At 34.9% G+C, this 12,914-nt stretch overlaps 1 protein-coding gene across 3 annotated transcripts in view; it reads left to right on the top strand.

The window, feature by feature from the left end:
• LRBA (LPS responsive beige-like anchor protein) overlaps positions 1–12,914 on the top strand; it is a 570,825-nt gene that overhangs the window by 432,309 nt on the left and 125,602 nt on the right. For all 3 annotated transcript variants that reach the window (XM_081075612.1, XM_081075611.1, XM_081075613.1), the window contains exon 47: positions 12,746–12,898. In XM_081075612.1, the coding sequence (XP_080931738.1) occupies positions 12,746–12,898 (153 nt within the window). The remainder of the gene's footprint in view (positions 1–12,745; positions 12,899–12,914) is intronic.

Below are 12,914 nucleotides of genomic sequence, written 5' to 3'. Positions count from 1 at the left end.
CTGGGTGGTGAACACACAATGCATTATATAGACGATGTATTACAGAATTGTACACTTGAAACCTATATAATTTTATTAGCTAATGTCACCCCCAATAAATTTAATTAAGACAGGAAAAGAAAAAAAACCATAAAAAATTCACTTAAGTGTAGAAACTGAGGTGCAAAATAGATAACTGTCTTCAGTTTCAACCATTATGACTAAATTTTGAGGAACAAATCACACACGCATAAAGCTTGGATGAACTTGACTAGGCAGTCACATCTACATATTAGGCAAATATGTAGATAAGCTTTTCTCGGCAGTTCATCGTCATCGATTTCCCTCCACCCCATTCTCCAGGGGCAGTATGTTTATTTCACATACCTTTAGTGCCAATAAATTCAATCTAATGATTAAACGCAATGACTTACTACAGTTTCAACTCTTTTCCTTCCCTCCTATAGAATGATTAACAATCTGGATAGGAGAGTGGAAAGAGTCATAAATGTCACCCAGGTTCATTGTTTTAGAATGGAGGCAAGTAGTGAATGAATCTCAAAGGGAGATTACTGAAGAACCGTATTTCTCCAGAAGCTCTGAATTTAGTGCAATAATATATTTCTAAAATAACCTGTGTTAGAAGTGAAATGAGAATAAAAAGTTTGGTGGAGTTCTCAGATAGCATTTAATTTTTACGTTTTTATTTTAATTGAATCTGTGTATGAGGTCAGGTTGATACAGCGCCAAATAAAACACAGACACTGCCTTCAATGAACTGTTGTACAAAGGGACACACTGACAATAAGACATTCCCAGCAATTCAGTATAATAAGAGCTCTGTGTGCTCATAGATACAGAACCTGAAATAAAGAGAAAAGGGAAGAGGAAATCCAGGACCGGTCACGTTGGGCCTTTGGAGCAGTAGGGAGACATGGGAAGGTGGGAGCACAGAGAGATAGGAACAGGCTTTGTGGCTCTAAGAGATCACCGTGGTTGGTGTTTGAGTTTGTATTACACTACAAGCAAAGTGGAGATGGTCTGTAAGCTGCTCCAGGAATTAGTCACGGCAGTGAGTGGAAGCTTTAACTCAGCAGTGGCAACGACACTAAAGAAATGTGGGTGAATTTAAGGCATATTTCGAAAGTTAGAATGGTAAGGATTTGGAGATTGATTTGTCTTGTAAGGTGAGAAAGAGAGAGAGAGAAAGAAATTAGATTTGACTTTTTAATTGTGTGTGTAGAAGGGCGTGTGTGTAGAGAACACGGAACAGCAGGTTTAGTGAGGACACTGGTATTAGCTCCCTGCCTTCAGGGAGAAAACTTTCTATGACGGGTGAATTAAAATCCCCCAAAACACATTTAGTTAAGCCAGCATTTATCACTTATTATATGCAATACATAGTAGAGAGCACTTGGGGTTATAACAGTTATCATAAACAAAGTTCTTCACATCTCCAGGTGAGAAAGGCAGGTATACATAAAACTATTTTCAGTTCAGATTAGACAGTGAGAGCTGCTACAGTAAGATATACACAAAATGTAATGACTCCTGATGAGGGGAGATGGAGTTGTGAATGACTTCACAGAACAGGTGATATTTGAATTGTATTTTAAACGATGCAAAGGAGTCTTAACAAACCTCCTGAATTTATGTCTCTAGTCTGTACATTTCTCCTGATACCGGACTCTGTCCTCAACATCTCCATTTGAACATATAATGGAAACCTACTTGCTCTTCTAACCAATACGGATGGATTCTCATCTTCTCATCTTAGCAAATGGTTTCCCAGATGAGAGTAAAAGCTGAAGTCCTTATAGCATAAGACACTGTCCTGCCTATACACCCCTCCAAAATCCCATTACCTCTTGACCTCTTATTATACTGTTTGCCTCCTTGCTCATTCTGTTCTAAGGAAACAGGACCTCCTCGGTATTCAACTACTGTAGGTGTCTTCCCACCTCAGAACTTCTGCTGTAACTTTTTCTTTCATCTAAAAAATTCCTCCAGAAATTCTTATGGATTTATTTCTTCAACCCTTCAAGTCTCTACACAAATGTCACCTGAGTAAGGCGTTCTCTGTTCTCTCTAGTCAGTTATACCCTTCACCATGTGCACTTTCACTTACTTCCCAATTTGATTTTTTTCTTCACGTCTGACTCACTATCTGACGTATATACATTTATTCATTAGTTTCTTACTACTTATCCCATGGGAACATTAGCTCCACAGGAGTATGAATTCTGGACTGTTTCCCTCATTGGTTTATCCCTAAAGCTTAAAACAGTGCCTGGAACATAGTAGCCACTAAATTAAATATTAATTTAATAATGAATGCTTTGATGAAATGTAGAAGAGTATTCTGAGCAAGGAAAATGACATGAACAAAGTTAGAGAAAATGCTTTGCATATCGGGAAATGCTTTATTGGCCTGCTAATTGGTCTTATGTAGTTGGTGTGTAGGAAGCATAAAACAAGGAGAGCTACTAAAAGGCAGTTGTGGTCTCATGTGAAGAAGACCCGTGTTAGCATGCTAAAGATATTTGGCTTAATTCTCTAGATCAGATCAGCAAATTTTTTCTATCAACAGCCAGATAACATTTTTCCATTTACTGTCTCTACAGTCTCTGTCACAGCTAGCCACCAGTACCACAAAAGCAGCCATAGGCAGTACGTAGACAAATGAGTGTGACTGAGTTCCAGTAAAATTTTATTTATAAAACTAGGTGGCAGGTCATTTTTGGCCTGGGGGCTGTAGTTTACCACCTCCTCATAGGCAACGAGGAGGCACGGAAGGTTTTTTGAGCCAGAATAACATGCAACTGACTCTATTATAAAAGGAATCGCTGGACAGCGGTATAGAAAATAGATGCAGGGACTGAGGGAAGAGGATGAGAGCTTGAGTTAGGGAGATATGTCAAGAGGCTATTACAGTTACTTAAAAGGAAAGATTCTGAGTTCTTCAACTAGTAAATAGCTAATGGGATGAATTCCAGGGATGGGTTAAAAGTAATTATCCAGGACTTGGCTTTTGGTTGTCTTCTCCACTACTTTATTGAAACCAGTCTTGTCAGAGTTGTTGAGGAACAACTTCCCTGTTGTTCTAATGCATTTTCAGTTCTCATTCTCCTTGATCTGTCAACATAATTGACACAATGAATTGATGCATTTTCCTTGTTTAATATTTTCTTCACTTCGTTCTGAAATAAGAAGCCACCTTCTCCTGGCTTATCTTTGTACCTTTTTTCTCAGCATTCTTACTGGATTATCTTGTTCTCATACCTCAAATCATTGGTGTACCTGAGGGCTTACTCTTTGGATCTCTTCCGCATCTACACGTGCTCCCTTGGTGATCACATCTTATCTCATGGCTTTTCCCTGAGTTCTAGACTTATATATCAATCTCATAGGCATTTTGTACTGAACAAGTCCAATATCAAACTTTATGTTCTCCATTTGCCCTCCTCCCCACTCCCAAAGAAAAAGTCCTCTCTTCCCTCTGTGTTTGTCATCTCAGTAAAAGAACCATTTGCTGAGTTTGCTCAGGCATTTAGAAAGCTTAGAATCTTTGATTCCTTCCTTTCACACACACCCCACTGTCCATCTTCTCAACCTTCAGTATTAACATATCCAGAATCTGACCCGTTATCACCACATCTATCACTAGGGCCCTAGTGGCTGTAATTTCTCACTAAACTGTTCCCCACATGGTGTTTTCTCCATACAGCACAGCAAGAATAATCTTTCTGTATTGTAAATCATATCCCTCCAATGACTGCTCATCCCTCCAATGATTGCTCGTCTTACTCAGAACAAAATTCGAATTCTTCCTCTAGCCACTGAGGCCCTATATCATCCAGCTGCCTGTCTGATTTTTCCTTTCTCTTTCTCTGCTGCAACCTCACCGGCCTTTGCAGCTGTTCTTCTTCAAAAATGCCAAGCCCACTCCCACTGGGGTGGCATTGCATCAAATGTTCTCTGTACCTGAGCCACTTTCCCCCAGTTATTTTCTTCTCCTATTCCCTCATTTCATTCCGGTCTCTGCTCAAATGTCACTTCCTCAAAGAAGATTTATACTAAACACCCTCTCTAAAATCACTCTTTAACCCGTCTCTTCTTTTATTTTTTTACACAATACTTGCCACTATTTGACATGATACATATGTAGTGGCTTATTTATTTTATGTCTCCGTCACTAGAGGTCGATGAAAATGGGTACTTTTTGTTTCGTCCACTTTGTAATCTCAGCATTTAGAACATGCTTTGCAGTTAGTTAGAAATCAGTAAGTATTGGTAGAATGAAAGAACAAATAGATTGAAAGATGTCAGAAAAAGAGGCGTCAGTGAAAGCACCTGGGAAAAATAGAGGGATCGTTTGAGGAAAAAGAAGAGTATATGGCCACCTCAGCCAGCAGGGCACAGCAAAACCCAAGTGGATAGATATATGCTCCTAACACATGGAATGGGCTAAAACATCTCACATTTTAGGAAGGGCTTTCTGTCCATAAGAAAACTGAAAGCTGACTAAGAGTAGTTGATTCCATTTTCCACGTTTTTACAATTAAGACAGATTGAGTTCTTACTATTATAGCTTTACAAAAGAAGTCCATTTGAACATCTTGTCACTAGTCATACCTTGGATATTCAATTTTAAAACTGATCTTACAATTTATTGTGTATTGTTAATGAGGAATATAAAATTTATGTTAAGTTATGAAATTAGGGTTCGCACAGCATATTTGATACTTACAGTTAAGTAAATAGAAGGCAAGTAAATCCTAAGATATTACTAAATAATAATTTAAAAATAAGTGACTATCAGTGAAATTACAAAAATTAGTTTTAGCTTTAAAGGTTAACCCTTAATAGTTTTAAGTGCATACATGTTTGTTAAATAATAATGCAAAATGGAGATGATCAGAGAATGATTTTATTTGTGTCTGGTGAGAGTTGTAAAACATGAGACCTTTGACTTGCCCTGTACCTCCTCCAAACTCCCAGGGGTCTATAATTTGAAGATAAGTTAGCTTCCTTTTTCCTTCTATCAGCACACTGTCTACCATAATACATCCCATGGATGCTGATAGCATCAGCATTAGCCATTTATAAGAAAGTGGTTAGCTCCAGTTAAACATAATTGCTGGAAATATATTTCTTGTTGCATTTGTTTTTTAAAAAAAAGAACCTTAAACTTTTATTTAGTAGCTTTATTTTCTTAGTAAAAATATTTTTAACATTTATTCTAGCTTTTTTCAGGCATTTTAACATAATTCAGTTTTTTTAATGCTTAAAGAAAGAAAAATTAAACGTATGCTTTCCAATACATCCTTTACACATTTCTGGCTTATGTACTCCCTCCTTTCCTTTCTACCTCTCTTTTTCCCTCCTTCCCTCCCTCCTTCCTTCTCCCCTTCTCTCGTTCTTTCTATTGTATATGTTTTTTTGCAAGTCCTTTATTTTCCATCAGTTTCTCTGTCCCTTTCACACACACATTCACATAGTGTGCTCAAATTGTCTCACCCTTCTTTTAACATTGTAAAACACACTAACTGAAATACATATCTGTTTATTCTTGTTTTTGTACATAACTCATGCATAACTTGCAGATTTGTTGATTTCACTACATCTCTTTAACCCTTTTCTCCTTCATGTGTCGATGGGTTAAATGCTTATCCATGTGCAGTACGTCCTTACTTAACAGTGACTTGAAGTGAAATGCCATATAATAAAATTTGTTTCATCATAGGCTAACTGATATAAACAAGAATTAAGTTTCTCTGCACCTCAACAAAATGATGTTATTCAAGGACCTGCGATACTAATTCTTTTAGCTTTGAACTTTGTGCTCTTGTGTCTACAATGAATCTTTTGTTGTTGTTGTTCTTTGGTAAGGATTGCTTGAAACACTGAATATTTTTCTTCTTATGCTTCTAGGGAGGAATAAAGTATTTTTAAGGCACTTAGAAAATGTCCTGTCTTCCTGAATTAGAAAAATGTACACATATCAGCTGTGATTTGTTTTTTGACTGGTGATCTTATGATGTTTTTGTTCAATTAAAAATATAGACTGTTCATTAATGTTTTCATAGACACTGGTATTCACTGTTCTCACCCATACTCATAGCACTATGTGTGTATTTTACAACTTGTTCCAGAAAGGATTTAAGGTGGGCATTTAATTTATGTCTTCTCTTATGGCAGCTACAGTATACCTGTTGTTTGCATTATGAATGTTTATCTCTTCTCAAGTTACATTTTCCTTGAAGATAGGGGCCTGGAACAGCAAAAGGCTCAATGAAAACGTCCAGTCCAAATATGGAAGTGAAAAATGTGTTGAAAGCAGGAGAGAACTATAAAATATTGAGAATATTCATCATAAAGTGAGACATGTTAAGCCATACTGTCATTGCTAATAAAAAAATAATAAATTTGTTTTAAATGTGACAGTTATTTAGTAGGAATTATAAAGTCTCAAGTGTTTTTGTGGACACATTAATTTTTACAAGTAAACTTTGTTAAATGCCCTTAGAATTATGTTAAATGCTTTAGTGAATGGGCATAATTCACTGACTGTCCTGTTGGCCTTTAGAATCGGGCAAGTTGAGTCTCCAATTTGGGATTGCAATTGGGTCACATTAATGATAATAATAATAGTAATAAGATCTTATGTGCATATAGAATTCTCTATGATCTCATATTAGCCTCACAATAACCCTGTGTTTGAAAAATGGCAATTGAGAGGAGTAAGAGTCAGAAAAATTGAATTAATTTAAGGGCATGTGACCAGTAAGTTAAGTAGATGAGACTCAAACCTAATTATTCTCTTTACTATATTAGATTGAGATAGATTATCTATTATCTATTGGTTTGTAATCCATGGTTTTTCTTAATTTAATATATTTGAAATGACAGTTTTATAATATCTAAAACCACACGATATTTATTGGATCTGTCTGGAAGGGTTACAGATTATTTTTCCTTCTCTAATTTTAAAAATTGCTGTTACGTTTATTTTATTAAACAGAAAAAAAATAGTATTTTGCCTATAAATAAAGAGAAAGTAAGTTTAAGCATTAACTTGAAAACTTTCAGATATGCAGTCCATTTAAAATAACTTCTAGGTACAATTCAACTCTAAACAAAGCCTACACAGAGTAATTTTTTAAAAATGTTTTCATTTGTCGGCTAACAAAATAAATGCTTGAAAGTTAAAAGATATCAGAGCATGTATATTTTTTTCATATGTTGTTTATCCACTCTTTTTTTTTGTTCATTAAGAAAGCTTATATTACATTTTTTCTTTCATAAAATGGATCATTTTCCAGTGGTGAAAAGTTAAAATTTTGCTTTCACATCTTTATTACCGTCAATGTTCCCAAAGCAATGTACATTAAATTAGTTACCCTGTTATCGTGCTTATATTTGAGTTGTCAGGAATTCATATTTTAGTAAGAATGAAATAAAAATTTAAATTTAGCTCTGAGGTAGCATCTGTACTTTTATTTCAATTTTGATTATATTGTTTCTTTGGGTTAATGGGTAAGTATTTGTCACGGTTGCCCAGGTCTTATTGAAGTAATGGTTTGAGTTCAGTGGACAGAATTGGTGACTATTAGCAGGCGAATCATACAGCCTCACTGCAGAGGTCATTCATATCAGTGGGGATCATACCTTAATAAAGAAAACTAAAGCATATGTGTGGTCACAACCAATCCTTGTCATTATGCCATGAAAGCCTTGGGATTTATGATCAAAGCAATGGGCTTATCCTGAACTGTGGTATAACCTCTGGTTGAACCTTTCAAATTTTTCTTTTAGGAGATGACACAATACATTTTGACCGTGTTACCTGTCTCTAAGACCCATCTGCCTAATTAAGTGATAGAAATTAAAATTATTGTCAGTAAGTCAGGAGAAAATGTAAATTGTAAATATCTGTGTCTTCTGTCAGTGTTGTTTACTTATCATTTTCTACTGATGTTTTAAAGAATTGCTGAACATGTGTTTTTTATCCAGAGCTGAAAGTTCTCTTCTGATGAATATAAAACATACTTCACTTTGTAAATGTACATTAGAAGTATTAGAAAGACTTAATCTTTGACTCCGTCACTAAATTTCATCTGTCAAAGGAGATAATTTTGAACTATAATGTTTGGTATTATATCAAATCATGGTTCCTAGATGCTTTTAGGATTAAGATGGAATTCCACTGTACAACTTGAATGTCATTGTCATCCACAGTAAAATTTTAGCTGCATGTATATTTATTTCTTTTGTCACATGTTGTTATGCTTCAGTGGAGTTCAACATGTTTATTTTATATTTCAAGAGGGTATTCAGCTGCTATCAACTGATTTATTCATGCAGTTTTCCTTATAATGAGGATGTAATATGGTTTAATTATATAAGCTCAGTCTTTAATTGGGGTTATTTGATGATGTCCTTTGTACTATATGTAGCTTCTTCATAATCTTTCTCTTAGTGTTGTTTTCTTGGAAGCATTTGTTGTATTTTAAATTCATGTTCATTTTTCAAATTCCCTTATGGAAACAAAGTTTTTTTCTTACAGAAAAAAAAGCTGAACTTTATAGCCTGAATAATTCAAGGCTTTCCGTATTTGACCTTTCCTATGTCTCCAACTTTTATTTTCCACCTCATGTATATAGTCCTCTCTAAATCAATTGTATAGTTCTTCATTGATCATTAGAAACAAATAATATGCATGTTTCAATCTCTGTACCTCTTCTTAAAATAATTACCTTGTCAGAACTGTTTTTATTTTTTTTCCCTTTGCTTATTTATCTTTGTGTTTAAATACTATTTTTAAATCATTCAGTCAACAGATATTTACTGAATTCCTAACGTTTCACACTCTGTCTAGGCTTTGAAAGTGGAGTGGTGAACAAAACGAAGTGAAGACATGAAGTCTTCTATCTCATGGAGCCTTCAATTTAGAGAGAGACATAATCAGACAGACAATACAGTTTGATAAGTGTTGTATTAGAGAAATACAGTGTACTATGTTCATTTCCCTAAAGCTTTCTCTTACCACCCAACATTTATGCATCATTTTCACTTGAATTTTAGAGTGCTGTTTGTTCCTACAACTAATTTCTCCCTAACAAATATACCCTTCCACTCTTATTTAGCAATTTAGATCTGTGATCAGTAAGGGGGGGTAAAAATACATGACTATATTCCAGACCCTCTCATAGTTCTCTGCAAAGAGCAAACACTAAATAAATGATTTTGTTTGTTTGTTTTTTTGGGGGGTAGGGGTTGGTGATAATATGTACAACACTCTTTGTATCTACCCAAGGCTTAAATAATCAATTAAGAGGAACTTCTAAACAGTTTTATTCTTTTCACGAAAGTAAAAAAATTCTATTTGTTTTTGCCCATACTAAATTGTTCCTACCATTTGGTTTTCCTAGAAATAATTATCAGTAACGATATTGGTAACTTTTTTATTATTGAAATATATATATATTTCATAATATATATAAATATAAATAAATATATTTATATATTTAAATTCATAACCACCACCTCAAGTATATAAGTTATGCCCCAAATGAATTCAAATCTTTTCCGTATTCGGCTACTGGGAAATTCATTCACATTCATTCAAGGGGTAGGGCAGGGACCTCCTTCTCCCAAGACTTGAATGAGATTCAGGCTTATGTGGTACCTAGGAAATTGGCCCTCACATCTTTATTCCATCTTGTCATATCCTTATTCTCGAAGACGCATGGTCTTTTGGAAGCAGACAGCTCTGCTGATTATACCAAGCTTAGGTTAAGAAATATTAGCTGATGCCAAAATCCCTAGTACCTTTCCTAAGTGTATCGTCACAAGTTCACCATGCACAGTTTGGCAGGTTGTTCTCTCCGTAAGGGTGTATGACTGAAGGAAAGATTAGGAGCAGAAATCCAGCCTGTATTCCACTCACCAAAATGAGTTCTCTCGGGCTGCATTAGCCCAGAAGGGTTGCCTTCTTCTAATTTGTAAGAGGCACTATATGTGCAAGTAGTGACCCCGATCACCACTCCCCATCTCCTGGCTTCCAGCCTTAACCTCTTCATCCCCTCCTCTTCCCGTTGGGCTGAAAGAAAGCTGATTGCAGAGTTTGAAAAACTTACCTCCCTCATCTTGGGGAAACCGTTCTCTCTTTTCTTTGGCTTCTAAAAATACTAACATTTGACACTGCTCCTCCTGGACACCTTCCATAATCTCTCCTGTTTGCTTAGACTTTCACAAAAGACAGAAAAAGAGGGTGTTTTCAAGAGGCCTCTGTTCAGGACCCTGCACATGTTCTGGAAATGCCAGACGACTCTCTTGAAATACAAGGGTGCCAGGGTCGGAGGTGAAAACAAAGAGGGCACAATAAACAAATTCTTGTCTCAATATATTTCAAAGGAAATATGAAGCTTATTTTTAATGCAATTTGTTGTTTTTAATTTTGAAATATTTTTATAATGTCCAGTGTACAAAATCGGCAGGCTATCTGCCATTAGTAGGAAATCTCAAATAAAATCTGTGGTATCTGGAAATTGATGAGTTGCTGTCTTCCAGCAAGATAGCAATTATGTAACTGAAAGTTTGACATGGTCCAGTAAGACTTAACATTGCTTTCTTTCTATCTTTTGTGAGAATTTTCTCGTTTGTTTTATGTGTATTTTGTCTGAGAACTTGTATTTTGCTTTAGAATTTTAGCATGTAAAATTCAGCCATTATCATTGTGAATCTTAGGAGAATTATTGCACAGGAGCAAAGTGAGTCTTACAGGCAATGTCCTCTAATTGTGAGAGCCTGGGGGTGGGTGTGGGGATGGGTGGGTATTACTGAAATGAAAAGAATTAGTATTTAGTTAAGCCAAAATGCTGCTTTTGATTTCAAATATACAAGGTAGCTTTAGTCTTCTTCTTGTAGAAGTAGCACAAGTAATATGGATTAAAAATAAGACACGGGGGGAAATTTCTCAAAGTTGGGATATATATTAAATGCACATGTCTGCAAATAATGGTGATAAAGTTACTTATCTTCATATTTGTGTAATTACAGCATATTTTAAAAATTTTTTCTTTGATTAATTTTATTAAATAATAAATACTACATATGTAGTGTATATACATTTTACACATGTGTAATATATCTATTTTTTCAGGAGAACTAGTTTTCTAATTATGAAGGAATGAAAGGTTTATGTTCACTTTTTAAAAAATATCATAAATATACGTTAAAAACTTATAATTAAAATGTTAGCACTGAGTGTACTGTGTAAGTAGAGCCCATGCTTATTTGATGATTAAGGACACACAGCCTTCAAAGTTTTGATCTAAGTTCCAAATTTATCATAAATCAGCTGTGTAACCTTGGGCAAATTACTTCTTTGAGTCTTAGTTCATTTTTAAAACGGAGATGATACCTTACCATGTAAAGTTATTGTGAAGATTAAACTCTTTCATTAAGAGTTTATTTTAGTACCTGACTCATTTCATGCAATAAATGTTAGCTCAGAGAAATTGGATATAGCTTTTTGTTGCATAAAATAACATACATATGTCTTTCCCCCTTTTGTCAGTTAGACTTATATGCATCATTTTTGGAGACGAGAATCTTAAATTTGGGAGAGGGGTGATTACTTGTCTTTTATGGTTAAACTTTTAACAGAGTTCTTAAAAAAAAAAAAAAAAGCTTAGTTTAAAAGTTTTTCAAGTCCAATGACCAGGTGGTTCTCAGGAATTTGGAGGACAAGCTCATTTCTACCCTGCTTAGTTAATTATTGTGATTGTAAACAAAGGATGTACAATTCACAGTCAAGCGACATTTCACATGGATGATGGAGGTGATAATAGCCTAATTCCTGCTGGATCTTTTTTCTTTGCTCTGGCAAGTTCATACTGACCTTGTCCAAAATCTGATGACCTCCCTTTTTTACTCAACTGTTTGGAAAGCCAGGCCTGCCATAGCTGGCCCTGAGGGGGTATCTGAAAGACCACTGAGTCACTGACCCATGTCAAGACTGGATTTCAAATCTGATCTGCAGGACCTCTGAAATAGTTATACATGGGGTTTATTGTACACAAAAGTCTAACCAGCTGCATTTTTCTACTTATTAAATATCTTATTAAAGTATATTTTAAATGTCCTTATTAAAGCCATTTAATCTACTCAATTTCTTATGCAGGTCATTTTCAAGACTAATTATAAACTTTGATTTTTTTTTTTTATCAGTGTTAGACCTTAAAACTAAACTTGAATGTTTTGAAATGTGAGCCAAATATACTGTTAAACCATAACCAAATATAGTAACTACCTTCCTGGTTGATGAAGAGACCAAGGTAGTGGCATTTTAATGCGTATAAAGGTTTTAGTTCTTTGGGTGGGGGGCAGGAGCAAAAATTCCATATACCTCATTTAAAAAAATCAAGTTTAAGCTGTTATTATTATGGCATATAATCTCTGTTTATATCCTGTCAACCTCAAATATTACCCAAATGTTGGTATTTAAGAATTTTGAGGTTATGAGACTTGTCCTGAAGGAAAGCATATAACCAACCAGTAAGATGTTATTTAAATTTGATTGGCTGGGATCTGTCTACCTTAATAGAAACTTTGTGATGAGGCTATGATATGAAATGAAAGAAAAAAAATCTCTATTTTGTTGTTCTCCTACATAATAGAAAATGATCAGGGCCTTTTATAAATATCTAGTAAGTATTCTACTATTTATAATATGACATTGTCTTTCATTTTTATGTAGGAGTTGATTCCTGAATTTTATTATCTCCCTGAGATGTTTGTCAACTTCAATAATTACAATCTTGGAGTGATGGATGATGGGACAGTAGTGTCTGATGTTGAACTTCCTCCTTGGGCCAAAACCTCAGAAGAATTTGTTCGCATAAACAGATTGGTAAGATAGTAATCAT

Source organism: Rhinolophus hipposideros (assembly GCF_964194185.1).
Source record: "Rhinolophus hipposideros genome assembly, chromosome: 16".
NCBI classification, from domain to species: Eukaryota; Metazoa; Chordata; class Mammalia; order Chiroptera; family Rhinolophidae; genus Rhinolophus; species Rhinolophus hipposideros.
This window is presented reverse-complemented; position numbering and strand designations above follow the sequence as displayed.